The 27,657-nt window shown below is 36.2% G+C and overlaps 1 protein-coding gene across 1 annotated transcript in view; it reads left to right on the top strand.

Annotated features, from left to right (window-relative positions):
- RYR2 (ryanodine receptor 2) overlaps positions 1–27,657 on the top strand; it is a 443,307-nt gene that overhangs the window by 259,802 nt on the left and 155,848 nt on the right. Inside the window, exons 27-36 of the mRNA XM_059830672.1 lie at positions 9,337–9,484; positions 11,350–11,359; positions 12,602–12,803; positions 14,745–14,919; positions 20,142–20,350; positions 22,391–22,615; positions 24,778–24,938; positions 25,573–25,732; positions 26,001–26,087; positions 26,848–27,074. Of these exons, the coding sequence (XP_059686655.1) occupies positions 9,337–9,484; positions 11,350–11,359; positions 12,602–12,803; positions 14,745–14,919; positions 20,142–20,350; positions 22,391–22,615; positions 24,778–24,938; positions 25,573–25,732; positions 26,001–26,087; positions 26,848–27,074 (1,604 nt within the window). The remainder of the gene's footprint in view (positions 1–9,336; positions 9,485–11,349; positions 11,360–12,601; positions 12,804–14,744; positions 14,920–20,141; positions 20,351–22,390; positions 22,616–24,777; positions 24,939–25,572; positions 25,733–26,000; positions 26,088–26,847; positions 27,075–27,657) is intronic.

Genomic DNA, 27,657 nt, shown 5'->3' with positions numbered 1-27,657 from the left:
ATTCTATTTGCAAAGCTTTTGCATAAAAAAAATATATCTGGTTTTAGTATATACTAAGTTAGGCACTTAAATTCACCTCATCACATCCTGACACAGTACATTTAAGTGACAAAATATATGCCGCATACCATTTCAGCGTTGTCCATTGCAGTATCTTACTATAAAGCTCTCATTTTGGTACTTTGTAAACTATTTAGGAAAACTATGTTCTATATTTGGGTCTAGGCAGACAATGAGACAATTCTTGTGTTTGCAGACTGGAATGTATGTAATATCCCCTACTAGTTAGACACTGAAGATAATTCAGTGTTGGTGCAACTCCCCTGCCTACAATAGGATTAAATTTTCCCCTGATACTGCATCTTTGAGTAAGGGAAGGTGACCTTTTGAAGTGCTGTTAACATTTCTGATAGAATATTAATAATGACAAGTGTTGGAAGTGATTATTCTCTGTTGTCAGGTGGGGGGAGAAGATTAATTCATTCTGAACCCACTATTTCAATCCTGTGTTTATGGAGGCAGTGCACAATTCATTTCTAGAATGAGAGTATGTATGTCTCTAGGTGCTCAAAAGAAATATTTCTGATATATTAAAGAATGCCCTCAATAATTTACACCATGCCTCCCATATTTTTTATTCTCCCAGAAGCCAAACATTTTCAATACAGGGCCTTGCCAATCAGGAGATCTGAAATGAATGAAAGTTGGGAAATAGTTACAGCTCTGACATATCCCAAAATTAAATTGAGTTTTGCAACAGAATTTATTGGTTAAGACGAAGTTAAGAAGTTTCTGGAATCAAATACATCTCTTCGCTAATTATGTTTCTAACTAGCATTGAGAAAATTTAAACCCGCAACTTATATGTAGTAAATAAATTTTCTTAGATCTTGAAGACAATTTAACCTACCCTGTGTATCTGTATATCTTTGAAAAAAATCACAAATAATTTTGCCATATTTATTGGAGTGAATTTGCAGTTAAATTACGTATTTTCTGAATTAGTGAGGTATTAAGTAAGAAAGGCAGTTGAATGATGCTGTAAAAGACTTTTTCAGTGTTACTGGGTTGAGAATGATAAGCGAAAGATGGAGTGGGAGTGTGTGGCAATAAAAAAAAGTTTCTCCGTTACAGCTGTACAACGTGTTTATACACTGTCTTTGTGTATGTTTTGATGTGCCTTTTGATATAGAAGGTTCTGCTTTTGAAGAGGTGTGATGTGATAGTAATCAATCATTAGTTTTGTTATGGTTCCCAAAAGGCAGTGGAGTTGCCCCAGGCCACAAGTTTGGTTTAAAAAAATAAAATAAAAACATAGATTGGACAAATCTAGTACGGGATGTAACCTAAAATTAAACACTTCAACTTAATGTCAGAAGAATCATTAAGTCTGTCTTATGTTCTCAGCATTGTGCCTGGGGAAAGAGACTGGCCTTACTGTTGAATCTAAAACATTGTGGCCCTGTGAAGAGACATTTTTGAGGCTCACTGGGAGACAGCAGAGGGAAAGAGGACAACCCTGTGATCTACTCACTGAACAGCTGTCTAGTGACTCTTAAAATACTGTCCTGAGGGCCAGCCTTGGAACTCAGGCCTCCCCTAGACTCCCTTCCTAATAAATGCCCTGCTCGCTGGATGACAAAGCTCAACATTCAAATTAAATCTGCGCTTACTTATTACAGTTTATAGTCTGGTGTGAGAAGATAGAGGTGTAGTTTTGTACCCCTTAGCTTTGTAATTACTGAACTGTACATTACCCATTTTCCACAAGTGTTTTAAAAATTGACAACTATACCCTCAAAGATATCTAACTGGACAAATAGGAATTAGGTATCTAAATCCATTTTGATGGCCAAGAACAAGTTATTATGCAAAGAGGTTATCACTATCACTTAGACCTGCTGAGTTTTAAAATAAAATGGTAGCCCCTAGTTAGGTTTTTGGAGATGTTTTAAGCAGTCAGTGTGAATCAGGCTCTGATTTTGACTACTAGGTTGTGCTCTGGAAGAGACTTAGACAAATGCTTCTGCTTTAAATCCTGACTGGGCTTAGGTATATGATCAGTATTGAACTGTTCTTCCTTACCAAAAGAAAGACAATTACGGGCATGCAAAGAAGAACCTGGAGAATTTAAAAGCAAAAAGGTTAAGTGTGTATGAAGCTGATCACATTTGGAGTTAGAAAACCACTTAACTGGGGTTTTGCAGTCTTGGGTGCTTCTGCTTTAAACACCCAAATATTTTGTTGGAGCTGATTCATTCAAACTGACTGAAGGCTTTTGTGCGCTGAGTGGGGCACTGTTGTTGAGAATGTAATGCAATGGTGCAGTGAGCAGTGTCATAGTTATGCTTTCAACAGAGGATGGTTGTTAAAGATCATCAAGAGCTCAGGAATATTCATGACCTTCAGAAAACAGATCAATAAGATCAGCAGTATACTTTACTCTCTTATTCTTTGCAGACAAATTACAGTAGTCTGTAGTCTGTAAACAGGTAGATGATGTCCTTGAAAACTTTCCCACCAATAGCATGTCCTGTAGAAGCTGCCATGCTTGGGGTGTTGATGTTGATCTCCTCTTAACTCAATTATTTTTCTCTTTTCAAATAATTAAGTTTATTTTCTTCTGGAGAGAAGACAGACAACTGAGTTCCAAGAGTGCTTACAATGTGCAGATAACAAATACCATTCATTAAAAGTCAAAAGAAGAGAGCAGAATAGCAAGGTGCTCCTTTCTGGGTGCAGTGCAAAGATGCTTCTCATTGAGCTGACATACATATCACATGGCAAGCTGCTAGCTGTTGTCCATGCTGCTGTGTGCTTCTGCTTTTGCCATCCCGTCATATTACTGTGACATGTTACAGTACTGTAATAAAGTGATGATGTTATGCTGTATGATACTATAAACAGATCTTGCAGAGCTTTGTTTCCTAAGGGAAAGAAGTTTACAGATGCTTGAAAGTAGATGAACTAATCACTGGGAAATATGTTACAAACAGCAATCGTGCTCTGGCACGATTAGATGGATGGATTAGATGATCTGGTAGGTCTGTTCCATCATGAGTGCTTCATCATATAATATGAAAAATTAAAGGGATACTGTCAAGTAGTTCATGTATAAACCATGTCTTAATCTGCTGGGGAAATGCCTTCCAAGTTCCAGATTTTTTTCTTCCTCTAAATCCACCACTGCTTCTCAGGATTTTTTCTTAGCAAGAGATAGCTGCTCTTCGTGCATGACTATACACAGTATTTTTGTTCTGCTGCTGCAGAGCCAACCAGCCAGCCAGCAGAGGGAGCACAAGTTAACTAATAAATCCTGTTCCCAGAACTGTGCTGACAGCTGTGATGACACTGATCACAAACAAGTAAGTATTTAGTAGGACAGACTCACAGTAGCTTAATGCTCCATGAAGGGAGCAGAAGGAACAACACAGGTAGGAAAAATACATATTTCTGCTTAAAAGAACGTGTTAAATAACAAGGGTAAGTGAAAAAGCAAGCACAAAATCAGTATGAAAATACTTGACAGTGTCCCTTTAAGGGAAAACGTGGTTGCCTGCAGGTTGGTCTTCTCTGAACTGGGGAAATGGTAAATGGTCAAAGACAAATAAGGGAGAGAGATTCAGGCAAAGGAGCAATGTAGTCTTGGTGTAAATCAATTAAAATAATGACGTTTGTGCTATGAGAGAGTGCTTTTTTTTTTTCTTTTTTACATGTATGGATTTTGATATTATGTCCTATCATAATTACCTGAGTTTTTTGTTTGGGTGTTTTTAAGGAATTTTTCATAACAAGCTGATTGAAAAGTAGCATTGAAGTATAAAAGGAGGTGTTTGTGACTACAACGTCACAATCAAATGGAAAATATTCAGAACTCGGCTAAGTTTATCCATGAACTTATGATATCGGTTGACATTCATAAGACTGTGATGTCATGTATAAAGGAGAATCCCAACTTTTATATAAGTAAGGAAAAGTCAGAAAGGGAGAGAAAAGGGTCAGGCTTAGGGATCAGAAAGCAAATGAAAATAATTCCAAGTACATTAGCCACCCCCCCAACCACCCCCCGAATACATGACTTTTAGGACTCCCCACTGATTGTGCGGGGTCACAGCCAAAGATTCTGACTTTCAAATTTTGCTTATATGCATTGTCACATATACAGGTAGCTTAGTCAAAGGATGTCTTGCTTTTTCTTCATGTTGTATTGTGTATTGTGGCTGAAGAACCTAACAATCGAAAACCTCATTTATATAGAGGAAAAAATATTAAAAACCCTCACAGCTTTAGCAATTGGTTGTAAAAATCAGCAACCTAAAAAGTTCTTCCTGCTGTGTGAAGAGCATCTTAAAAAAGGTGCTCTACACTTCCTGCCCTAGGATAATTAGTCAGGACTGTGAATCAGTTATCAAGTCTGATTTCTCTTTGGCCCAACATGCAAGACAGTTTGGTCTTTTTAAGTCAGGATCTTACTTTTTTTAGATTTTCATAGAAAGCGTATGAAATCACTATTTGTTCAGGAGTTGATCTTCTCAGGCTGCCTAGTGCTGCAATGCAAGAGAGGCACTGTTCTGGAAATTCAGACTGAGGAAATATGGACGTACGGGAAAAATCACAAGTTGAAAGCTTGTCACTTTTGTCACTAAATATATATAAAAGGGCATCTTGTCTTTGTAAAAACTACTTATGTTACCTCACTTTCACATTTTATATTATTTATACTGATATTTTAGTTCCTTCCATGTATAGTCAGAGCACATTCAGCCAGGCATTCCATATGGGTATGGTCCTCAGCGAAGATGGTAGAAGCTGTACACATATTTCTAAGGATACACATACTTCTAAGGACAGAATTCAGCTGCTAGTATGCCAGGTTAGGAACACAACCTCCGCTTTGGGTGGATATATTTAGGATATTTGTTAACATTGCCAAGAATATGGCTTTGTGAGGACTTTATTGTGTTTTCCAGTTCTAATGATTCTGGAATCTTGAAATGACTTACTTAGTAAATACCAATTTAGAATTGTATTTTTCCTTCTTCCCCTATAAAATAATTTTTAATTTTAATGGTTTATAGTTGAACATGAGCTGCCATGATAAATGCAGAAAAGCTAGACCTCTGGATAACAACATATGAAATGTTATGGTGTAGGTAAATGATCCTGTTCACAGTGTACATGCTGCACACTCTCACAGTGGCTCACTGAGATGGGTTTCTGACAGCATTGCTGGCAAGCTCACCAGCAGCATTTGTTGTGGCAATTGCTCAGAAATCTTTGTGGAAGTGCAAGATCCACAGACAAGGCAGCAAGCAGAATCAATTCACAGCTGTGGAATAAGTGTTTTCTAATGGTGCAAATAAAGCTATGAAAACAACAGCATGTCTGTCTCACTGAATATGTGCTGAAATACATTTGCTTTGTGCTTGTCATTTAACAGCCTTGGTTATGAGAACAAAATCATTTCAGTACCACACAGAATATGTATCTGTACAGCTCTAACACTTTAAATCACAAAACTTATGATCCTGTTAAATTATTATCATGTTTTTCCTGCACTCTTCCTAGTCTGTGTTTTCATTTTTCTGTCTTTCTTTTTGATAGGCACTTATTTATGTACATTTCTGGTGTCTTTTTATTCCTTTTAGTCTAGTGATCTGTGCTGTTCCTGAACTTCTCAGAGCTTTGGGAAGGCCCAGGAGTGCACAGGTTTGCAGTATCACCTTTATAGCTCTGAAAACTGTATTATTCTTTATAATTTCAGATGTCTTTTAGCGGTTTATATGAGGCTTTGTTTTTTGTTACTGAATTACTTCTGAAGAGTACAACTTTATTACACACACTATCTCTTAATAGATTCTTCTTGTAGAGCTGCTTATAGAATTTGACTATGCTTTTCTATGCTGCTGTAGACAGTATGGACACTCCTCATGTTTCGTTCTTACTCTTACACGACATCTGTCTATGCAAGTGGCAGCAAGACCAGTTGCTAGATCCAGTGCACCAGATCAGTTATCTACATGTCACATACTCACTGAACGAATGAATGCAGTTCTGCACCTCTCAGCTCCCGCTGTGTTTCCTCTGTGAATTATTTTGCAGCAGTGTTCATTACCTGTAATGGAAGTTTTAAAAAGCTTGTTGATATTTGTTGGGGTGTGTGTTTAGGTATTTTTTTCTGTAGTTCTTTTCTATTACTTTTAAGAGCTATATTCAGTTAGTGCCATTGTTGACGACTTTATCACCTATTTAAAATCCATTTATACCCACAAATAAATGTATGTGTGCTGATTCTAATAATTCTTTGTCTATCACTTGCTGTATATAGCAAAATCTGCAGTGTACACTGTATAAAGTAACACATCACTCAAGTTTAGGATTATTTATTATTAGTTCCTTCCATTTAGTCAGGGCACATTCTACTAGGCATTCCAACTTTTCATGGTCACAATGCTTTTTTTTGCTTAAGTAACTCCAAATTAAATTCCAAATGACTAATGCAATGTTTGTGTTACATTAAAGGAAGACAAAGTTGTGTAATAAAATATATAGGCTTTTTTCTTTTTTTTTTCTGTGATACGATACGTTCTGAATTCAAAACCAAAGAATGATATAAACTTCATGGGTGCTACCCAGCTCAAACCATTTAAAACAGAATCTTGTCAACAAGCTTAAGTTTTGGCTTTTTTTTGTATTTTGGAGAAGATCTGCTTTTCTTTTTCTTTCAAATGACTTGGTGAACAAGTAGTTGCCAGACAAACTCTATATAAAATACAGTCTTCTGATGAAGCATTAGACTGTCAAACCTGGAAAATTCTGGCAAAAAATTAGAACGTAGGCTGAGTTTTCCTGCTTTTAACAGTCTACAATACAAAACAATAAGTTTTCTGTAATGAATGAGAAGAATTAAGTCTATGTACGAATTGCAAATGTACTCAATAAAAATTACCACTTTTAGCTAATCAGTTTTCTTGTTCACTTGATTGTGACTGTGCAAAGCTCAATCACTGTATAGGATCATTCTCTTGATTAGCTAGCTACACGTACACCAGAGAGGTGCAGAAGATCGTTAGTACAAAAACTTAGGAAGAGTATAACAATAACAGTTCTTAATTCAGCAATAAGTAAAACATTCAAAATTTATATAGACATATCATAGGGAAAAAAATTATTAAAAGAAAATTCCCTTCTCATATTCATATTTAAAGAAGTAGTCAAAGTCTTGAATGGGTAAAAAATGTCACAATATTAAATAAAATTAGACCCAAGGAAAAAAAAATCTGAAAAATCGGGTTTGTTTAATACTTATGATTTCTTTATGCTTTTTTTCGCTCACTCTGATTTTGTGCTTAGACATTTTTAAAAGCACTTATACTATATTTCATTATTGTGCATTGTTATCAGCTAATTGCCCATATGTTAATGTGTGTTAATGGTTGCTATGGCAATTACCAGTGCATTAATCTAACTGTATATCATGGATAAGAAGTTACATAATTGTTATTCCAAACTTCTGATTCATATTTTTGAAGACAGTACTTCATAATATCTTTTGGACATACAGTGTTTCAGAGGAAACTATTTCTCTTTCTATGTCTTTTCCAAGACAAATAATTACACCCATGGTGTTTCATCTCTGATGTTAATGTGAATATTCTTAAATCAAATAATAATTCCTTATAACATTTACTTCAACATTTGTTTGGTCCATTCTGTTCTGGAAGCAGCCCTTTTCCACATCTACCAAATTAAATATTGGAAGAAAAGAGGATGTCGACTTAAGTGTTTGGAATAAATATGGAAAGTAGTCTCCTCAAATGGTCCTTGTGTTGCCCCTGTCACTGTCCTTCTCACTGAACATAACTAGAGCTGACACAGTATAGTAATTTCTGTCTCCAACAATGTTTTATCTTTATCTTTCTGTTAGCCCTTTTAGCATATAGGTAATGCTTGCCCTGTAATATTTCTTCTCCTAGAAGGATCACGGGTAGGACCAGATTTCATCAAGCACTGGTTAATAACTGCATTTTAATATTTACTCACCATGATAAGGCAAAAGGCAGATAGCCTTGTATGTAAGCATTTAAAGGACAATAAAAGATGCCTGCAAGTATTTGTCAGAATGGATGTGCCATTTCTTTCCTACCTGAAAAGGCAGGATGAAAACCACATACATTCTTATAAGTAGAACTGTAACGCTATAAAAGAAGAAAGATACTTTCACTGTAGGCAGTGTTTTCTAAAATAATAGGCACTATTTTTGCACTTCTTAGTAAGTCTGAATAATCATAAAAGCCTCGCAATATCTTTGGTATTTGCACCCAAGAGGACAAACAGCAAGTATTTTTTTGTATCTCCAGTCTTTATTTATTTATTTTTTAAAATAAGGTATGAGGAAGAACATGGAGAGTTCTTTGTGTGGTTTCTCTCACTGCCAACAAATGCTGTGACAGGATGTGAGAACAAAATGTAGACAAGAAAACAATTCTATTAGTCACTAAAAATTGTGTTAGTCATATAAATAAACCAATTAAACAATGCTTTCAAGTAAGAAAATTTTGCAGTAGAGGAAAACTTCATCAATGTTGTGTTAATAAACCTAAAATACAAGGATTAAACCTTACCAATACATTAATTTCAGCTGGAGGAGAGGTTACATTAAATTACCTATTACAAAAATTCTGCACATTAAGCAGAGTAATCTTAATCTTACAAGACCCTTTATTTTGGAAAAATACATGGTATAAGTATTTAACACAGTAAGGCACAGGTTTCTTATTTATTTTATTATTTATTAATTAGTATTGCATGTATTTATTAATATTCTTTTATTAGTAGTGTTTTATCTTGTTCTTTTGTTTATATCTTGTTTATTCTTTGGGTTTTTTATAAATCTTATATAGTGCTATAATTAAAAAAAAGTATATATTTGTGGAACAGTAATGTCTCTGAGCTTTAGTTATGTACTAGCTTCTTGTTATGGTAGCTGCTTCATAAACAGTGTACAAACTATAATCCCTTTGACTTCAGTCAAACTCTTTGCATTTATCCTTGTTCTTGTTTGTATTGTTGTCCCGTTAAATAAATGTAATGGAAAATGAAAGCAGGTATAAGCCATGCAGTTTCGTTTATTCGTGTATTAATTGCTTTTTCAGTAAATTCCGTGTTGTTACTGGTTTCTAGACTATTGCAACTTCTTTGAATCCTTGCTGTATTTGCAGTTCCATGATTTCAGTTGGTATAAATAGTAATTTTTATACTGCTGATATAGCACAATTTTGTCTTTAAGACAAAGCACGGTTTCTGAAATTGAATTGATTCTTCATACTTATGCAGGATGTGAAAAATCGACGAAATCCTCGCCTTGTACCTTATGCTCTTTTGGATGATCGGACAAAGAAGTCAAACAAAGACAGTCTTCGGGAAGCAGTCCGCACCCTACTAGGCTATGGTTACAACCTGGAAGCTCCTGATCAAGATCATGGTAATTAATCTTGTTGTTTTGTTCTTCTCTCAAAAAAAAAAAAAAAAAAAAAAAAAAAAAAAAAAATCAGAATATTCCACTCCAGTACTGGATTTGTTGGTCCAATAAAACAATCTTAACAGGTACAGTGTCTTCAAAGCTAATAGGTACTTTTCTCCATCTTCTTCTGTATATATTTCCCTTTGCTCTTACTTTCCTTATTGTTCCCTTTTCTTGTCCTGTGGCCTCAAATGAAGAATTACAAAATGAAACATTTTTACATTTTAAATCAGTGATACAATTTCCCTGTATTTGGTACACTTCCTTTCACTGTTCATTTTGTAGATTTGATAGTTCAGATGAATCAACATTGAAAGCTTAAGCAATTTAAATCAGGATTGTGAATACTACAAGACACAACCCTAAAATACAGAAAATCAAGAAAACATGTTTATCATCCTGCTCAATATATCATCTTATGCCAGGGGAAAAAATGTATGGTTACATTTTAAAAATGTGCATAAATACCTGAAGTTCCCCAATCTAAAACTAAGTTTTTCATTAAAAACTTTTTAATTAGTACTATATTTGTTATTTCAAGACAGAATAGCAAAATGCTAAGAAAAAGCTCATATGTAAATGCAGTAGATGTGAATTTTATATTCCTACAATTTTAACTGTAAGTAATGAATATTTCTACAGTCCATGCACAATCTTGTATTTAAACACTTAAAGCTACAAGATGAAATTTTTGAAGAAAAATGCCTACACACCAAATTTCTGCGAATGTCAAACTGCAAGTCTAGAATTAGATAGTCTGTTAGAGCAGACCATTTAAGCTTCCTGGCCTTTCTCAGGTCTTTGAAATTGGATAGACAATAAGTAAATTTTAAGTCACTTCTTACAAATGTTTTCTTTGAATTTGCATCATTGCCAGATTGAATATTTTATTGATACTGTGGGCAGTATTTTCAGCATATATAGTTTGAGTTTGAGACATCCTGAACAGTAAAAACATGGAAAACTATATAAACTTTTAATAAATAAATTTTAAAGAAACAGTACACAACATTTACCTCAGTAAGTGCAGAATATAATATGTTAAGGAAGTAAAAGAAATTGGGAGATGTACAAATAAAATAACTTCTTTTACAGATTTTGGCTTTTAAAACAACAGTTTTCTATCATGCTGAGATGAAGTTGTAAAATGGAACACAAGAGAGGGATGTTCTTGGTACTGTACTGTCATTCTGGAACACTAACTGCACATATAGAAAGCAAATGGTAACATAATAGATATAACCTCTCAGCAACCATACTCCAGAAGTTCACTTGGCGATATGGAAATATGGAATAATCCAATTAAAATTGAAATTTTCATCCAATCAAAATTGAAATTTTCATCCTTATAATCTCAGTGAAGTGCGGAAAATTTGATAAATGTGTCTAAACTGTATCCTATCAATATATTGATAAATAAATTATTATTTTTCCTGATTTATATAGTGATAGTATCACTATATTTGGACCAATTTAGGCCATAGACCTTCAGTAAAGCATTTCTGCAGAAGATCTAACTCATACCCAAAACATACACAGGGAACCTGCCATTTTCAATTTCTTTCTAAAAGCACATACATGCTCTGATCCTCACCTTTTATGAGAGGCTGCTATTAAATTACACTTTAAATATGAGGCATCACTGATACCGTGAGTGTGCAGCAAGGCTGGATTACTGAATGGGCAAAACAATCTGTTTCCTAGTGGAGTAGATTGTGTAGGCAGCAAACCACCATGGTCTTACTGTTAAATCTGCCTGTGCCTGGTCTGGAGAGTTTAAGACTGCAGCATAACCTTGTAATTTCTTCCCCTCCCACTGTGGGAAGGAGATGCTGCGTAGAGAGAGTGAGTGTGGCTTCTGCTTGGTTCTGAGAAAGTGGGTTGGCTTTTGCCTCTTGTGAAGGGGCTGTCTAGTGGTGTAGGGTGAGAGGGAGGGAGAGCATGCTCATTTTCCACCATTTCCTCCAAATCCCACTGAACAAAATTAATTCCCTTTCCTCATTTACAGCTCTGAAAACCACGTGCCCCTGCCTTTCCTTGGGGATGAACAATGCAGATGTATGTAGTTCTGCGTATGAAGTTACTAATGAAATGTAAAGAACATAATTGCAATCCTTGCACCTGAAAGGTGTCATCAATCCTGTTGCAAAATTCCCAGAGGAAAGGAACTGCAAAAGTGTCCCTCAAACTGGTCTTTCTTAAAAAACACTGGGATTGCATTCAGCAAAAGATTTTTATACTCATTTTGGGGATTTAGATGTTACAGTTTATGAGCCTCTCAAGTTTTTGGGATGCATAAAAAGTGTCATAGGGATCCTCTTTCATCAGCTGAAATACATACTATTATTAAATGATTTAGAGCCCCCTAGTGGTGTTCTGCATCTCCATTCATTAGTTTTATCTTAAACATTGATTTACAAAGCTCTACAGCGTCATTTTTTATGCTTTATTATTATTATTATTACTTACTGGTTTCCCCCAGCAGCTGTATTTTTGGGATTGCTTAGAATCTAGAAAGCATTAGAATCTAAAAAGACGACAAGTTCTCAGTTCCCATGCTTTGTGGTAGTTCATTTCCTGTATAGGTGAGGTACTGAGGGTCTTCAAAAGTGCTTTTAAGGCATTAATTGTGTAGATGATCAAAGAGAAAATTTTACTGATAAAGAATTATGTGGCGGAGAGTTCAGAATTGCTTACATGAAACTTAATGAGCCTGACCTAACTGAAGTCAGGCATTTGGTGGCATCTCTCACATAAAGGGCAACTTGTCCTTCCAGCCTGTCCTTCCTAAAAAACGTGTATCCATCCATTGCAATACTCCAGTCATGTGAGTTATCCCACCATGTTTCTGTGATCCCAGTGGGGGGGATTGTAGCCCCGTAACTGCACTCAGAATGGGCAAGGGTGCCTTCTCCATAAGGTTGTTCTGCAGGCACTTTCTTCTTTGCATGCCTGTGCTCAAAGGAATTCCTTTGCCTTTTGTTTTCAATGCCTTCATTTTGTCAGTAGTTGAATACAGTACTTTCTGTGTTGGGTTTTTTTTCCTTGTTTTTATTCTTTAAACCTTACAGCAACAAGACTGGATGTGTGCAGCGGGATAATGGAAAAATTCAGGATCTTCCGCACAGAAAAGACTTATGCAGTGAAGGCTGGGAAGTGGTACTTTGAGTTTGAGGCAGTTACTGCAGGAGACATGAGAGTTGGCTGGACCAGGCCAGGTTGTCTGCCAGATCAGGAACTTGGCTCAGATGAAGAAGCTTTCGTTTTTGATGGCTTTAAGGTTTGTATATGTTTATCTATAATAATATAAGTGATTGCAAAACTTTTAATTTTGCATCTTATTCCATGTGTCATTGCCTCAACTTAAGTGCCTTCTCTTCTTTCATTTGTGTTTTATGAGATTATTTCTCTCTCTCTTGGAGGGTTTAGGCAGAATAAGGAGGATCAATGTCACCTGAAAAATTAATGAGTAGTGTAGGCATTTCTATAATTTTTTTCACAGCTTCACAGTATTTCTACGGTATACATAAAACATTGAAAATCTAAGTGACTTATTCAAATTCAAAATACTGGCAGAGCTGTAATTAACAATGAATCATTTCTTTAAATTTTTACTCTGTTGTTCTCTCTGTAAGAAGTGCCATTAGGGAACAAATATGGTAAGGATTATTAGAAGTAATTGTTTGAGGCAAACTTTGGTTGAAGTTTTTTTTATAGGAACGTAAAAGTCACAAAGAGTATACTTAGGTTTTCATGGAAATTCTTACAGTTTAGAGTAAATGAATTGTGATAGAACCAGTAATTTTTGCTCAAATTTAACTCTGCATGAGAGAATGACAGATTGAAATCTAGTAGTAAAAATAGATAGGGAAACAAACTATTTTATATATTACTGATTTTCATCAGAATAGATTAAATGACTCATTAAAACTTTTTATTTCAGTATGAAGGCAAGTGCAACTGCTATCCAAACCATAATTGCTATTAAGGCTACTGATGACTCATGTCAAAATGTTTCTTGTATCTGAGGTTGGAATTAATTTCCTTTATTACTATTACAATATGTAACAGAAATCAACAGTATTCCTGGCTGTTCCTGGTCAGATCAAGCTCTCAAGCTGCATTTTATTTATGTTGTTGGATTTTAATTTTTTTCCCAGTCTTGTATTTCATGAGAAGCTGCCTTAACAAGAGAACTGAAAAGTTGGTTTTGTAAAATATCTGATTGGCTTAAGTGAACTCTTGAAGTCCTGTGTCTTTACTAGAATAGCTGTGTAGTAGTTTGCCTTCTGAATCTTAGCTTTTGACCTTTAGGTCTCAATCCACAAAGCTATTTTGTTGTCTTTGATTTTGATGGGTTCTCTCCTTGGTTGGAGAAAACTTTTGACCTTCAGGACACACAGAAGGGCTTATTTGTTTTGTAGGATTTTGAGGATGGATACAGAGGATAAAAATCTCCTTGTGATGGAATACATGATTAGAGAACCTATTTGTTATTAGCACTGCTTTTTTTAATGTGTGTTACAATAGTTCTTAATAGGTGTTAATTTATTTGAATTCCAATCCAAGACGCCATCCAAAGCCCTTGCAGTCTTTAACTTAAAGGTCAGTCATACGAATCATTAATCATGCCCTCAGCTACTCTAGAATCTCTCAGAAGCTCAGAGTGCCTGTCCCATCCACTGGCAATTTTGTTCCTTCCAAAATCTGGTATGGAGGAAGTTTGATTTCTTTTGTACACAAACTTTTTAGTATTATACTTAAGGAAACAATGAAGTTTGTTTGGAAGCAATGAATTTATAGGCTAGTAGATAAAATAAAAATAATTGCTCAAAAAAAAATTTGTGAAGCGGCTATTCAACATTGTAACTGATAGCATATTATTTTCATTACAAGTCTTCCATGGAGCTTCTGCAGAAAAATAAGTCATGCTCTTTCTTGTTGCTAAAATGTTGAAATAGCAATTTTCCTTGTCAGCTCACTTAGCAATGTTTTACAATGCTGATGTGAGGGGTGCTTGCAGGAAGTTAATTGTTGGATTTCCATTTTCAAAGTCAACTCGGAGTACTCACATGCATTGTTTTGGAATGATATGCTGTGAAAGTGTTAATTTTAGTGCTGTCTTAATTGAGGGGGCTAATTATTAGTTGTACCACTAAGGGAGAGAGAAACACGTACATTGTCACTATTACTCCTTGAAATTCTTTTAAATCCTTTTCAGGCACAGCGGTGGCATCAGGGTAATGAGCATTTTGGCCGCTCTTGGTTGGCAGGAGATGTTGTTGGATGTATGGTTGACATGAATGAGCACACTATGATGTTCACCTTAAATGGTGAAATCCTGCTTGATGACTCAGGTTCAGAACTTGCATTCAAGGACTTTGAGGTTGGTGACGGTAAGTACTGCAATACATTGTGCTGTTAACTTCTTGTTGTTGCTTAGTTTTTGCTCCACTTCCCTTTAATGTGGTGTGCTTCTTGTTTTTCTTCCCCCTACCCCGGGAACTACATCTTGTCCTTTTCTCTATTTCATTAGTATCAAGCCTTTGGAAAGGAGGCGTGCTGGGTGTGAGAATGAAGCAAGGCCTTTTTCTGTGGTGAACTCTGCAGCCATCTTTTGTGATCAGTCCTTTCAACTATTTTGCAGGGATGTGTCTAGGGTTGCAAATTCATGACCTTTAACATTTCATCTGCACTGCAGCAGGTCACCATATGATAAAATAGAATCACAGAACGAATCGTAGAATGGTTTGGGTTGGAAGGGACCTTTGAAGATCATCTAGTCCACCCCCCCTGCCACGGGCAGGGACATCAAATTTTATGTAGATCAAGTACTGAAATACTACCAATTTCTGTCAAATTAGTGAGAACATATGGTAGGGAGTTTAAGCCAGCTTTAAGGTTTTGTTTTAGCTCTGAGAGCAGAAATGACACCTGATCCAGGATAAAGCCAGTTGGTACAAAGTTAGCCTCCACAGATTGAGTTTTGTACCTGTTGTAGTGTTCTTGGTGCAGCTTTCAGAGCTACAAAGCAGGTTTAGTTTACCACGAAGCCGTGACTTATGAGATTGTAAAAGATGGCAAAGATTGTGAGGTTGTGTCAGGTGCCAGACTGATTCTATACCCCAAAAGTATTTTTATTTATAAGTTTAATTACATACTTGTGTGCAAATAGGTACATAAAAGGGTAAGAAATTACATTAATGTAGATAACTGCCTAAAATTTCTGAACTATGCTAATGTAAAACCCAATATTTTAAGCTTTAATCTTTCCCTTTCATTTGTAGTAGGTACATATATTCTGTCATATATGTTATAGATATGTTAAGTAATACATCTGTGTCTGAGAGATAAAGTTAAATTTTTTGAACAAGTAAATGATGCAAATGATGCTTTTGGGTTACTGATTTCTATTCCCAGGGGAAATATGAATCTTATGCCTATTAATTAGGTAGTTCTCTACTTGAATTTTAACCACTTTACTTTCATCTGGATTTCAGAGTATTTTACTTTCAGGAGTGCTTTGGGAGAATCACAGAATCATTAAGGTTGGAAAAGACCTGTAAGATCATCAAGTCCAACCATCAACCCAAGACCACCATGCCCACTAAACCATGTCCCGCAATGCCACATCCACACATTCCTTGACCACCTCCAGTGATGGTGACTCCACCGCCACCCTGGGTAGCTTATTCCAGTGTCTCACCACTCTCTCAGTAAAGAAATCTTTCCTAATGTCCAGCCCCTGGTGCGACTTGAGGCCCCTTCTTCTGCCATACTATAGGAATTAGGAATAATTTTATTTGATTTAAAATGAGATAATTGCCACCAATTTTCTAGACTCACGCCCGTTACTTTACTGCCTTCAGATTTCCTTAGATACTGTGATAACATGATGAGGGAAAGGGATGCATGAATTGGCTTACCGTTAGTGGTATAGGCATAAAATCGACCTGGTGCCATTAAATTGTAATGGTTTTCCAGTTATTAGGCAGTATAATCCCACTGAGGAGTGAGGGATTCTGAGAGACACTGGAATTCCATAAATTCTGAGGACAGCCTGTTTGACCACTATATGTATGTGTCTGTATATACAAACAGACCTATGAAATACCCATATTAAATATGACTTTTATAGAGCTTTCATTTTTTTGTAGGCTGGCTTTAGTTTGGTTTTGTTAATGGCTCTTGCTTGAGAGCACTGAGATCTATCAGTGAATGGTGTGTCCGCCATGTGCTGCTGCAGAAAGAGACCTTTTGCTTTAGAAAAAAATATGTAATTTCTGGTCAGAGCCCAGCATTCTGCTTTGAACGATGCAATCTGACTATAAATCAGTCCTGTAATTTTAATTTACTTAGGAACAGTAAAAAGGGAATATGGCACTCTGCCAGCTTACTAATACAGCTCATGTGCTGCGTCTTAGGTTGTACTGCCAACAACAGGAGCTCCTTGGGATTACGGCAGGTTACTTTGTGAGATACCATCTCAGTAGCAAAATTGTTAAACGTAGTTGCATATTATTATGCAGTTGTGTAAGAGAAATTTCGCACTGTAGATATGAACAAGTACACTGTGCAAACCAAATTTTGTTTTGTCAACTCACGATCTCTGTGAGCATGAACTGTTTTTAGGGAGTGTTTGACAGATTGGGTCAGGAGGTTCATCTTGTATTCTCGAAAGTAGGGAACTTTTTATAAAGTGTTGCTGTCCTATGCTTTTCCCACATGTGACAGACAATGCTAGAGGGTTACTTTTGTGGTGGTAGTGTTAAAGTCTTTCTACTTGTTTTGCTGTTCAAACAGTAAAATAAAAGTTTTGCTCCGTAGCCCAGTTATGCACCTGGAGATTGCCAGGTGATGGGTAAATCATCTTTTTATGTAGCCTCCAGCATGCAAGGACTATGCAGGATCTGTGAAGTATCACATTTAAATAGTCTGGATACCCATTTAGAGAAGGATACTGAAAGTTCATTTGTATTCCAAAGAAAGACACCTAACTGCCTTACCAGCACACTCCCTATAAGATGAGATGCCATGTCTTTACCAGATACAGAAGAGCCCTGAAACACCTTAATGACAGCTATACCACTGGCAAATCAGTGGAGAATTTCACCAGCGAGGGAAGAAATGCTTCCATGATTAGGACTGGCACTGGTATTTATATTCCGTTCATACAGAGCAACAATTACTGTATAGTTACGATTACTTGCAGGAGTTAGCTACAGTACTGTTCTGGCATTGATGAAATTTGTATTAGTGAGAGAGGTTGGCTCCTTGATTCCATATTGGCTACAATTACAGAGTTGTTGGGAAATACTAGATTGAGTAATACCATCAATGAGAGTTTTACCTGTGTAGGAATTTTGTTCTGGGTTTCTTTGTTTTCTTTCACGAAATCTTGCAAATACTCATTTACATTTTATTTGTGTTTGTGTTTGTGTGTGTGTGTACAATATTTGCTTCACGTCTAAGAATGAATCTATTTGTGAGATCTTTTTTTCTGAGCCCACAGGAAAATGCGTAGGTAGAAGAGTTAACAGTTTATGTGCATTCTATTTAGGAAGAGTAAATATTAGTAATATTTTAAATATTTTACATATTTTAAATATTCCTGTATGATTTAGTTTTGTGTCATTTATTCATCTCAGTCTTCATTAATAGATTTGATCATCTTTTCTTGGATTTTGGACTGCATCTAATTATCTAATCAGTTTTTTCTATAATGTATACTTACTGAATTCTGCTGACAACGTCAGCTGCTATTGCTTTTTTTTGTTTTGTAAAACAATTATTTCCCATTTGATTTGAGGGCTGTAATAAAGAGGAACTGGCTATATGTTAATTCTTGAGGTGCTGGAGATAGAGCTTGCTACTTCCTTTCATGAAATATTTGAGCTGTGCAGAAACAGAAAACAACTGTTCATATATAAAAATATAAATATTAAATAAATATAGACATATCTATATGTGAGTGATGAACTAAGATTTGTAATGTTAGTGAAAATAGAATTTTGATTTTTGGCTTTGCTTAAAAACTTTTGCAACAGCTTATGGATTCCTTTAACTCAACAAGGAGCCTAGTAAACTCTCCCTACTAGAGCTGCTGGGCTTTACCACAGCATATATCTATTATGTAAATATAACTTTCCTAGTTATGTGTGGTATAATATGATTTTATTTCATTTAGCCCTGGAAAATACTCTTTATTATTGTCTGTCATTGGATTTGCACTAGCAGAATAGACATAAACCATGTTGTCTAAATCATCTGTGTTATCTGAGAAGTTGATGCCTTGTGATTTAAGAGCCTTGCTGTGAAGATGAAAATCTGGACTTGAACTTATGACTAATAGTGATGTCCTTAAATTTATCATGCCTAATACACATACACATGATGATAACCAATCTTGTATATCTGTAATAAAATCTTCAAAAGGTGGTACTGAAGGCTGATCTTTTATCTGGTGAGCAGTTATTCCTGTAGATGGTGCTCTAGAGTTTGCTTTTGTCTCTGAAGAACATATGAACAGATATTCTGCCCTTTTTTTGTCTGGGCAGCCTAAAGAAAAGTGAGGAACTAGTTGTATTTTGTCCTTATACCCTTCAATACCTGGTACATTCACTTGAATCAGAATCATTGAACACAGCTTTATGTTTCTTGTTGATATTAAAAGAAAACATTTTGTTAATAGCTAGATCAAATGAATCTACAAAGTGGTTTGTAGCTGCGGAAATCCAAAATCAGGATGAAAAGATTCTGTGAAAAGGAACAGAAGAAATAAGAGATTTTCTCAGGTTTTTAGACTGTGATGCTGAACCTAGGGAAAAAAAACAAAATGTTTTTTTTAAAAGTGCAAAGGAGTCACAAGTGAGTTCCCTGTGCTAGTGAAACAGTAAGAGAGCAGATGCATACAGATGTGAAGCCAATTCAGAAGTAAAAACAAATACCCAAGCCCAAAACAGAACACAAACTACCGTAAGTTTCATGAAGCTACAGTATCAAATTGTCAGTTCTCATTATCCAGAGTCACAAAGTATTATGAAACTTTTAATTAATTAATTTTAAAATTTTTTTAATCTACAGCATGCACTTGGTGCATATTTGTAACTTTTTTCACTACTATAGCTGTATGGACAAGCACTATATTACTTTTAAAGTAATTTTTGAGGTTGTCTAAAATTACAATGACTAATGGAATTGTAGGAGGAATATAAAAAATAGTAAGACCTGGAGTAAAATTGGCAACACTCTAACAGCTTAGCAGAGAGATTAAGCAAGAGCTGGTTTTCAGACTCCTTGAAGTACTCTTATATTTCTGTGAAGTAAATTCTGTGTAAACTCTTCTGTGTTGCATGAAGAGTTTTGGTGGACTTAGTAGTGTTAGGTTAACCATTGGACTTGATCTTAAGGGTCTTTTCCAACCTAAATGATTCTAAGAGATCCATGGCTTGGTGACATGCAAGAGGTGATGTGCTATCGATGACTGCTTGCATTTTTACTGTTTGTTTTTTGGATTTTGTATTTTTTTTCCTGAATGATTTTTAATTGGGTTATGGAAGAGAGCAGTTCTCTGATGTTCATGATGTACAATCCATGTGTTCTTTCATCTTGTTTAAAGGATTTCTACCTGTGTGCAGCCTGGGCCCATCTCAAGTGGGAAGAATGAACTTTGGAAAAGATGTCAGCACTCTAAAATATTTCACTATCTGTGGCTTACAGGAAGGGTATGAACCCTTTGCTGTTAATACAAACAGAGACATCACCATTTGGCTGAGTAAAAGGCTCCCGCAGTTTCTACCAGTGCCACAAAATCATGAACATATTGAGGTTTGTCATCCTATTAAAATGTTTCTAGACAAAGCTTCCATGAATATGTGTGAATTATGTTTCTACTTTTGGATTTTTAGACAAGATTTTTAATGTGCTATGTTGACCCAGTTCTGGATGAACCTTGCACCTGTTACAAATTTCTTTCTTCAGTGGAGTTGCAAATAATGTAATTATTTGGTTGATAGTATTTCTTTATCTGTGAAATCTGTTGTCGTGGTTTAGTCTCAGCCGGACTAATCACCACACAGCCGCTCATTCACTCCCCTTCCTCAGCTGGACAGGAGAGAGAAAATATGAGGAAAGGCTTGTAGGTCGAGATAAGGACATAGGGAGATCACTCACCAATTACCATCATGGGCAAAATAGACTTGACTTGGGGAAATTAGTTTAATTTATTACCAATCAAAATCAGAGTAGGATAATGAGAAGTAAAACCAAATCTTAAAAAGCAACACCTTCCCCCCACCCCTCCCTTCTTCCCGGGCTCAACTTCACTCCCGATATTCTACCTCTTCCCCCCGAGCGGCACAGGGGGACAGGGAATAGGGGTTCAGGTCAGTTCATCACACGTTGTTTCTGCCGCTCCTTCCTTCTCACACTCTTCCCCTGCTCCAGCGTGGCGTCCCTCCCATGGGAGACAGTTCTCCACGAACTTCTCCAACGTGGGTCCTTCCCACGGGCTGCAGTTCTTCACGAACTGCTCCAGCATGGGTCCTTTCCACGGGGTGCAGTCCTTCAGGAACAGACTGCTCCAGCATGGGTCCCCCGTGGGATTGCAAGTCCTGCCAGCAAACCTGCTCCAGCATGGGCTCCTCTCTCCACGGGTCTACAGGTCCTGCCAGGAGCCTGCTCCAGCATGGGCTTCCCACAGGATCACAGCCTCCTTCAGGCATCCACCTGCTCCAGCATGGGGTCCTCCACAGGCTGCAGGTGGATATCTGCTCCACCGTGGACCTCCATGGGCTGCAGTGGGACAGCCTGCCTCACCATGGTCTTCGCCATGGGCTGCCAGGGAATCTCTGCTCCGGCACCTGGAGCCTCTCCTCCCCCTCCTTCTTCACTGACCTTGGTGTCTGCAGAGTTGTTTCTCTCACATATTCTCACTCCTCTCTTCTCCGGCTGCCGTTTCCCAGTTTTTCCCCCCCTTCTTAAATATGTTATCCCAGAGGCGCTACCACTGTTGCCGATTAGCTCAGCCTTAGCCAGTGGCAGGTCCGTCGTGGAGCCAGCTGGCATTGGCTCTTATCAGACACAGGGGAAGTTTCTAGCAGCTTCTCACAGAAGCCACCCCTGTAGCCCCCCCGCTACCAAAATGCTGCCATGCAAACCCAATACATCTGTCGTGTGTAAACAGGAGATTCTCGGAGACCAATTCTACAAGATGTCCTCATTAAGAGCTCCTTGTGCAGAGAGAGCTATGTTTGTAAACAAATTCCAGGAAATTGGGCATTTCTACATAACATACCATGTGTACTGGTGCACAGACTTTGTGAAGTGATTTTTCCATAACTAATGGGTTTTAATTTTAATAAATATTTATTAGCCAATTGTGTCAACACTTACGTCCCAATCAGTTGTGCATCTTGATGGAACTGAATTCATGCCTTGTAATTCTACTATGAAATCCTTCTGAAATTGGTGAAATAAGAACCCTTTTTCAGCTGATGTGTAGCACACTGTAGTATTTAAGAAATAATTTGTGTTCTTGCGGATGTACATGTATGATTTATGTTAGTTGTTTTCTGTTGTTCTGGGCAGGGTTGGATTTTATGTTGCAAAAATTTATGATGAGAAATGTCATTCCTTTGTGAGTTTGTTTTTTTTTAAAAAAAACAATGGAACAACAACCACCTCCATTCCTTCTAGTATTTATTTCCCCTTAAAATGGCAGCACATGATTACAATATATTTGACCGTTGACAGCATACTGTTGCAAGTTTTGCAAGTCATGGATACTTACTCTAAAAATATAAGTTGAATATTGACAAGGAGGAAAAAGTATCAGCTTCAAAACAACTACATCTTTACATTTGATAGGTGATGAGAATTGATGGCACCATAGACAGCTGCCCCTGCCTGAAGGTCACACAGAAGTCCTTTGGTTCACAGAACAGTAAAACAGACGTCATGTTTTTTCGATTAAGCATGCCCATTGAATGTGCTGAGGTGTTCTCCAGATCAGCTGCAGGAGGGTTACCAGGATCTGGTCTTTTTGGCCCAAAGAATGACTTGGAGGATTATGATGCTGATTCTGATTTTGAGGTTCTAATGAAAACTGCTCATGGTCATCTAGTTCCCGACCGGACAGAAAGAGAAAAAGATGTCACAAAACCAGAGTTAAACAACCATAAAGATTATGTTCAAGAAAAGCCTTCACGTCTTAAACAAAGGTTAGTATCACATTTGGCTTGCCTTTTTTTTGCCTTTTTTTTTTTTTTTCTTTTGTTTTTCTGTTTCTTGAATAGTAGAAGAAAATGCCAGTCAGGTCTGCAGAGATTTTTCCCTAATTCTGCACTAAATTTAGATATAACACTGTAGGTGGGACAGTTAACCTTCATGTGATTAAATTACATCATATGCAATATATAGATTAAAATCAAGCAGAAAACTGAAAACCTTTTTCAAGATAGAAACCTATCATTCGGTTTATTGTGAAGACTTTTGTGATCATCACGTGAAGTGCAGTCTAAAAACACGGAGATCCATTCCGACAGAACTAGGAGTCTTCAAAGTGACATGGAACAAAAGCTGAAGGTGTTAGATAATCTTTATCTGGAAATGTATATGAGCTTCTTATCTCACTCAATGAACAAATAATCATAAGAATATTCTCTAGTTGGCATGTTCATGCTCCCTAATTTTTCTTAGGAGCAGAACACCTAACTTGATGATGCTGTGGAGGTGCAAACACTGGGCCATTACCCAGACAATATCACTACAGCTTTCCATTCCTTTTCTGCTCTTCTTTACCAAACTTGGTTTGTTAAATATTTCAATTGCAAAATAAATCAGGGCCTATGGATGGTATTCTTAAATGCATTGAAGGTCATTTAAGGTTCCACGTTCTTCCAAAGTGACATAGGTGTTTAACAGCCTAATAATTTTTTAAGTTACGTGAGTTTAGTTTCCAAGGAACTTTTGAATATATAGTTTAAGCTCAAAATTCATTTAAGTGCTTTTAAAAATGAATTTGTCTCTTTCTCTTTTCTGAAGAATTTATTTTGTTTTAATCTACATGGAAGTAATAAACTAACTAGTGTTATGTATTAATAATGTAATAAATACTATGTATTTAGGGCTAGCATAATAAATATCATATATTTAGGGATAATGCATCAATGTAAAATTCCTTTGTGTATACATATTGATATATTGAGCTTTTCATATAGATTTTGATTTTACGTCTTTTATTACAGATTTATGCTCAGGAGGACAAAGCCAGATTATAGCATGAGTCACTCTGCACGGCTTACTGAGGATGTGCTAGCAGATGATAGGGATGACTATGATTATTTGATGCAAACTTCCACGGTATCGTAACATAGGATTGGTATTTTAGCTGTTTGCTTTTTTTTTTTTTAGTAACTGCATGGGGGTTTTTTTGTAAAAGTTTCAGAAACAGTGTAATTTTCAGCCAAAATTTTTAATTTAAATGTCTGTGGTAGTGCTGTACTACTGAAGTGGAGACTGCTATGTTCCTTTTGTTTTGACTTGACTGTCAGTCTAAAACAATTTCCACATGGAAAGCCATAAATTAATTTAATTCATTTTTGAAAGTACTATTCATAACACCAAACAAAAAAGAGGAAAAATAAATAGTTTTAAAATAATGGAATAAATAGGAAAAAGTGCATTAAACTAATAGGTCAATGTTTAGGACCATTTGAAAACATCTATACTAATGTAACTCAGCATTTATTTCATGGAATTCCCAGTGAAAGTTTTGTGCAGGTTTTGTGCATCTCTCTCTGACAAGATCAGCTCCATAAGCACTCACTCTTCAATGTTTAAAGGAAAAAATACTTCTCTTTTGGATGTATTCTCCTCTTTCTAAAAGATACTAGATACTAGAAACTGAGTCACCTACAGTATAAAAATTGTAGCTGCAGTACAAAAATAGCCTACAATGCTGTGATGCAGAAGCCTACGATACAAGCATATAAACCACATCTTTAATCTTGTCCATTTTTTATTTTAACATTCATATTTTGTTGGCTGTATTTTGATTTGCATTTATATTCTTTTGTTGCTTTGTGTTTATATTCTTTTGTTGCTTTGCTTATGAATTGCACTTGAACAAGTCTATGCTACTTTTGAAGAGATGACATATTTTCAAATTTTAGAGCATCAAATTAATTCTGAATCAAACTGATACACTGGAAACCAAATACTAACATTTACTGACATTATTTTTTTATTGACAGTACTATTATTCAGTGAGAATATTTCCTGGTCAAGAACCTGCTAATGTCTGGGTGGGCTGGATTACATCTGACTTTCACCAATATGACACAAGCTTTGACTTGGACAGAGTGCGTACTGTCACAGTTACACTGGGAGATGAAAAAGGGAAGGTTCATGAGAGGTTGGTTACAATTTTCTTAAAAAGTTACATATTTTATACCCATAAAAGCAACTAACAATTTATAAACTGTAAATCCACCCCATTTAATGTAATTGTGTTGATGCGTTAAAAAAAAAAGTAATAGGAAAAAGTGTAACTTTACTTGTTCTCTCCTCTTGGTTGTGAAGAAACAGTGGAGTAATGATCTAATCAAATCAACAGGCACTGAAAAGTAAAATTGCACAGCTTTTCCATGTAGTTTCAGACCATGATCCTGTAAATGTTGTAGTATTGTTGGAACTTTTTGGTTTTGAGCAGGCCAAAATTAGTACAACAGCAGCTCCTCTCCTCACTTCAGCTTGTGATCCATGCCACAAACTTTGTGTTATGCTTAACATCAAATGATTTAAAACATTAACTTGCAAAGTCAGTTGTCTTTTGGAATTTTGCAAAAGATTTCACTTGCTCATATTTTGTCATCTTCTGTTTTTTCAATTATGAAGTCTAGGTTTCATTGAATTTTGGCATTCATTATGGTGGGATCCTCTGTTTTCAGCCACAAGGCCCTGTTGGTTGCACCCATACAAAGTTGTTCTTAGTCCAATACATGAAGTTTACACACCATTCATAAATCAATTTGTCTTTTGACATTCAGTATAAAACGCAGCAACTGCTATATGGTGTGCGCAGGAGAGAGCATGAGCCCTGGACAAGGACGTAATAATAATGGTCTGGAGATTGGTTGCTTGGTTGATGCTGCCAGTGGCCTGCTGACCTTCACAGCTAATGGCAAGGAACTAGGCACGTACTATCAGGTGAGTATTTTTTGATGACGTCTCCCAGTGGGAAGGGGGAAAACTGAATCCTCAGACTGCATCTTATTAGAAACTTTTGTACAACATTGGAAGAAAAAATAATTGTTGCTGTTATGACAGTGTTTTTTCCCTCCTATGTGGATTTTGTGGGGTTTTATTTAAAGGCTTGCACTTATTGAATGTTAATACAGATATTAGGGGGTTTTTAAATATGTAATAGTGTTTTGCTGTCTTTCAGTGGTTATATATTTCTGCATCTTTTATTTAGGTTGAACCAAGTACAAAGTTATTTCCTGCTGTATTTGCTCAAGCTACAAGCCCCAATGTTTTCCAGTTTGAATTGGGAAGAATAAAGGTAAATAATGCTTGGTTTTGTGCAGGTTTAGGACTAACATATCATATCAAATAATCTTTTTTTTTTGGCCATTTGTTGCCTGCAATGTGTTCTTGGTTTTGGGCACATTTTTATGATGCCAAGTGTTTGCACTATTGCCGTTTTTATTCTTAACTCAGTTTTAAATACATGAAGTATTTAAAATACAGTACATTGGATGAGAAGCATTGTAACTGATTAGAGTTGGCAGAGGATATTTCAAAGTCCCATTGAATTTTCTGAATCTCATCCTTCATAATGAAACGAAATCACTGGGGTCAGTAAGTCAAATCTCTTATTCTACAAACAGTGTGGATGACTGGTGTATCTGCAGATTAGGTTAGGGTTTTAAAATAGTTTTAAAGTACCTTCAAACACTGCACTCAAGAAAGCTGAGCTGAAATTTACTTCTTTGCTTTGGATATGTGGATGTCTTAAGAAATCAGAAGACATAAAAGAAGAGTGGAGTTCAGATCTCTGGTCCAAGGAAGTGACCACACATTCCATTTAAGTTTCTATTCCAAATTTAGCTATTTTAAAAAAATGTGTTATGGACAATGCTCTTCTGCTGCTAATCTGCCAACAGTTCCCAGTTGGTTTTACAAACTACTGAAAATGTTAATTTCCTGTTGCACTGTACTTTACCATACTATGTGTTGAATATATTTATTGAAAAATATCATATATTCATTGTTTGGTAAAGATGATGAAACTGATTGTCTCTTCTGTTGGAATTTTCCAGAATGTAATGCCGCTATCTGCTGGCTTATTCAAAAGTGAACACAAAAACCCGGTCTCTCAATGTCCTCCGCGTCTCCATGTCCAATTTCTGACTCATGTGCTTTGGAGCAGAGTGCCAAACCACTTCTTGAAGGTTGATGTCTCTCGGATCAGTGAACGTCAAGGCTGGATGATACAGTGCCTGAATCCTTTGCAGTTCATGGCCCTTCATATTCCTGAAGAAAACAGGTTGATGTTTGTGTGTTGAAGTGTATCAGAGCTAGGTTGGGATTATGAAGTTAGACATATAATAAAATTTCTGTCAGAAAAGCCGAAGGTCTTCTCTGTGTTTATAACACATGTAAATAAAGGCAGTGTGTTTTGATTTAGCTAATATTAAAAATTAGTATTATTTTTCAATGTTTTAAAATCTGCCTCCTTTTGTTGTGTTTCCAACCTCTCCTAGTTTCTCTCCAAACTCTTTAATAGTGTGTATAGGTTTTGAATGAAAATGAAAGGAAGTCTGTTTATAAATTATTAAAGATAATCTTTAAGATAGGCTAAGATCTGGTTTTGTAGAGATTTTTTAAGATTTGTGACCAATTTAATTATTCCATTACTTCAATTTTCCTAAATTTAGTTTAAACAATTGAAGAAATTTAACTTTGTGATTTCCTTGTTACCCGAATGTCTCAGCATTTTGCCAGGGCCAAAACTGAAAATGAAATCACTAAAAAATTAGGTAAGAATTCTAAACAAATAACCCTGCCCCTGAATCCTCTGCAAATGAACTGGTTAGTCTGTTGCCATTTTGCAACCCCAGATCTAAAAA

This window comes from Gavia stellata, chromosome 2 (assembly GCF_030936135.1).
Source record: "Gavia stellata isolate bGavSte3 chromosome 2, bGavSte3.hap2, whole genome shotgun sequence".
NCBI lineage: Eukaryota > Metazoa > Chordata > Aves > Gaviiformes > Gaviidae > Gavia > Gavia stellata.
This window is presented reverse-complemented; position numbering and strand designations above follow the sequence as displayed.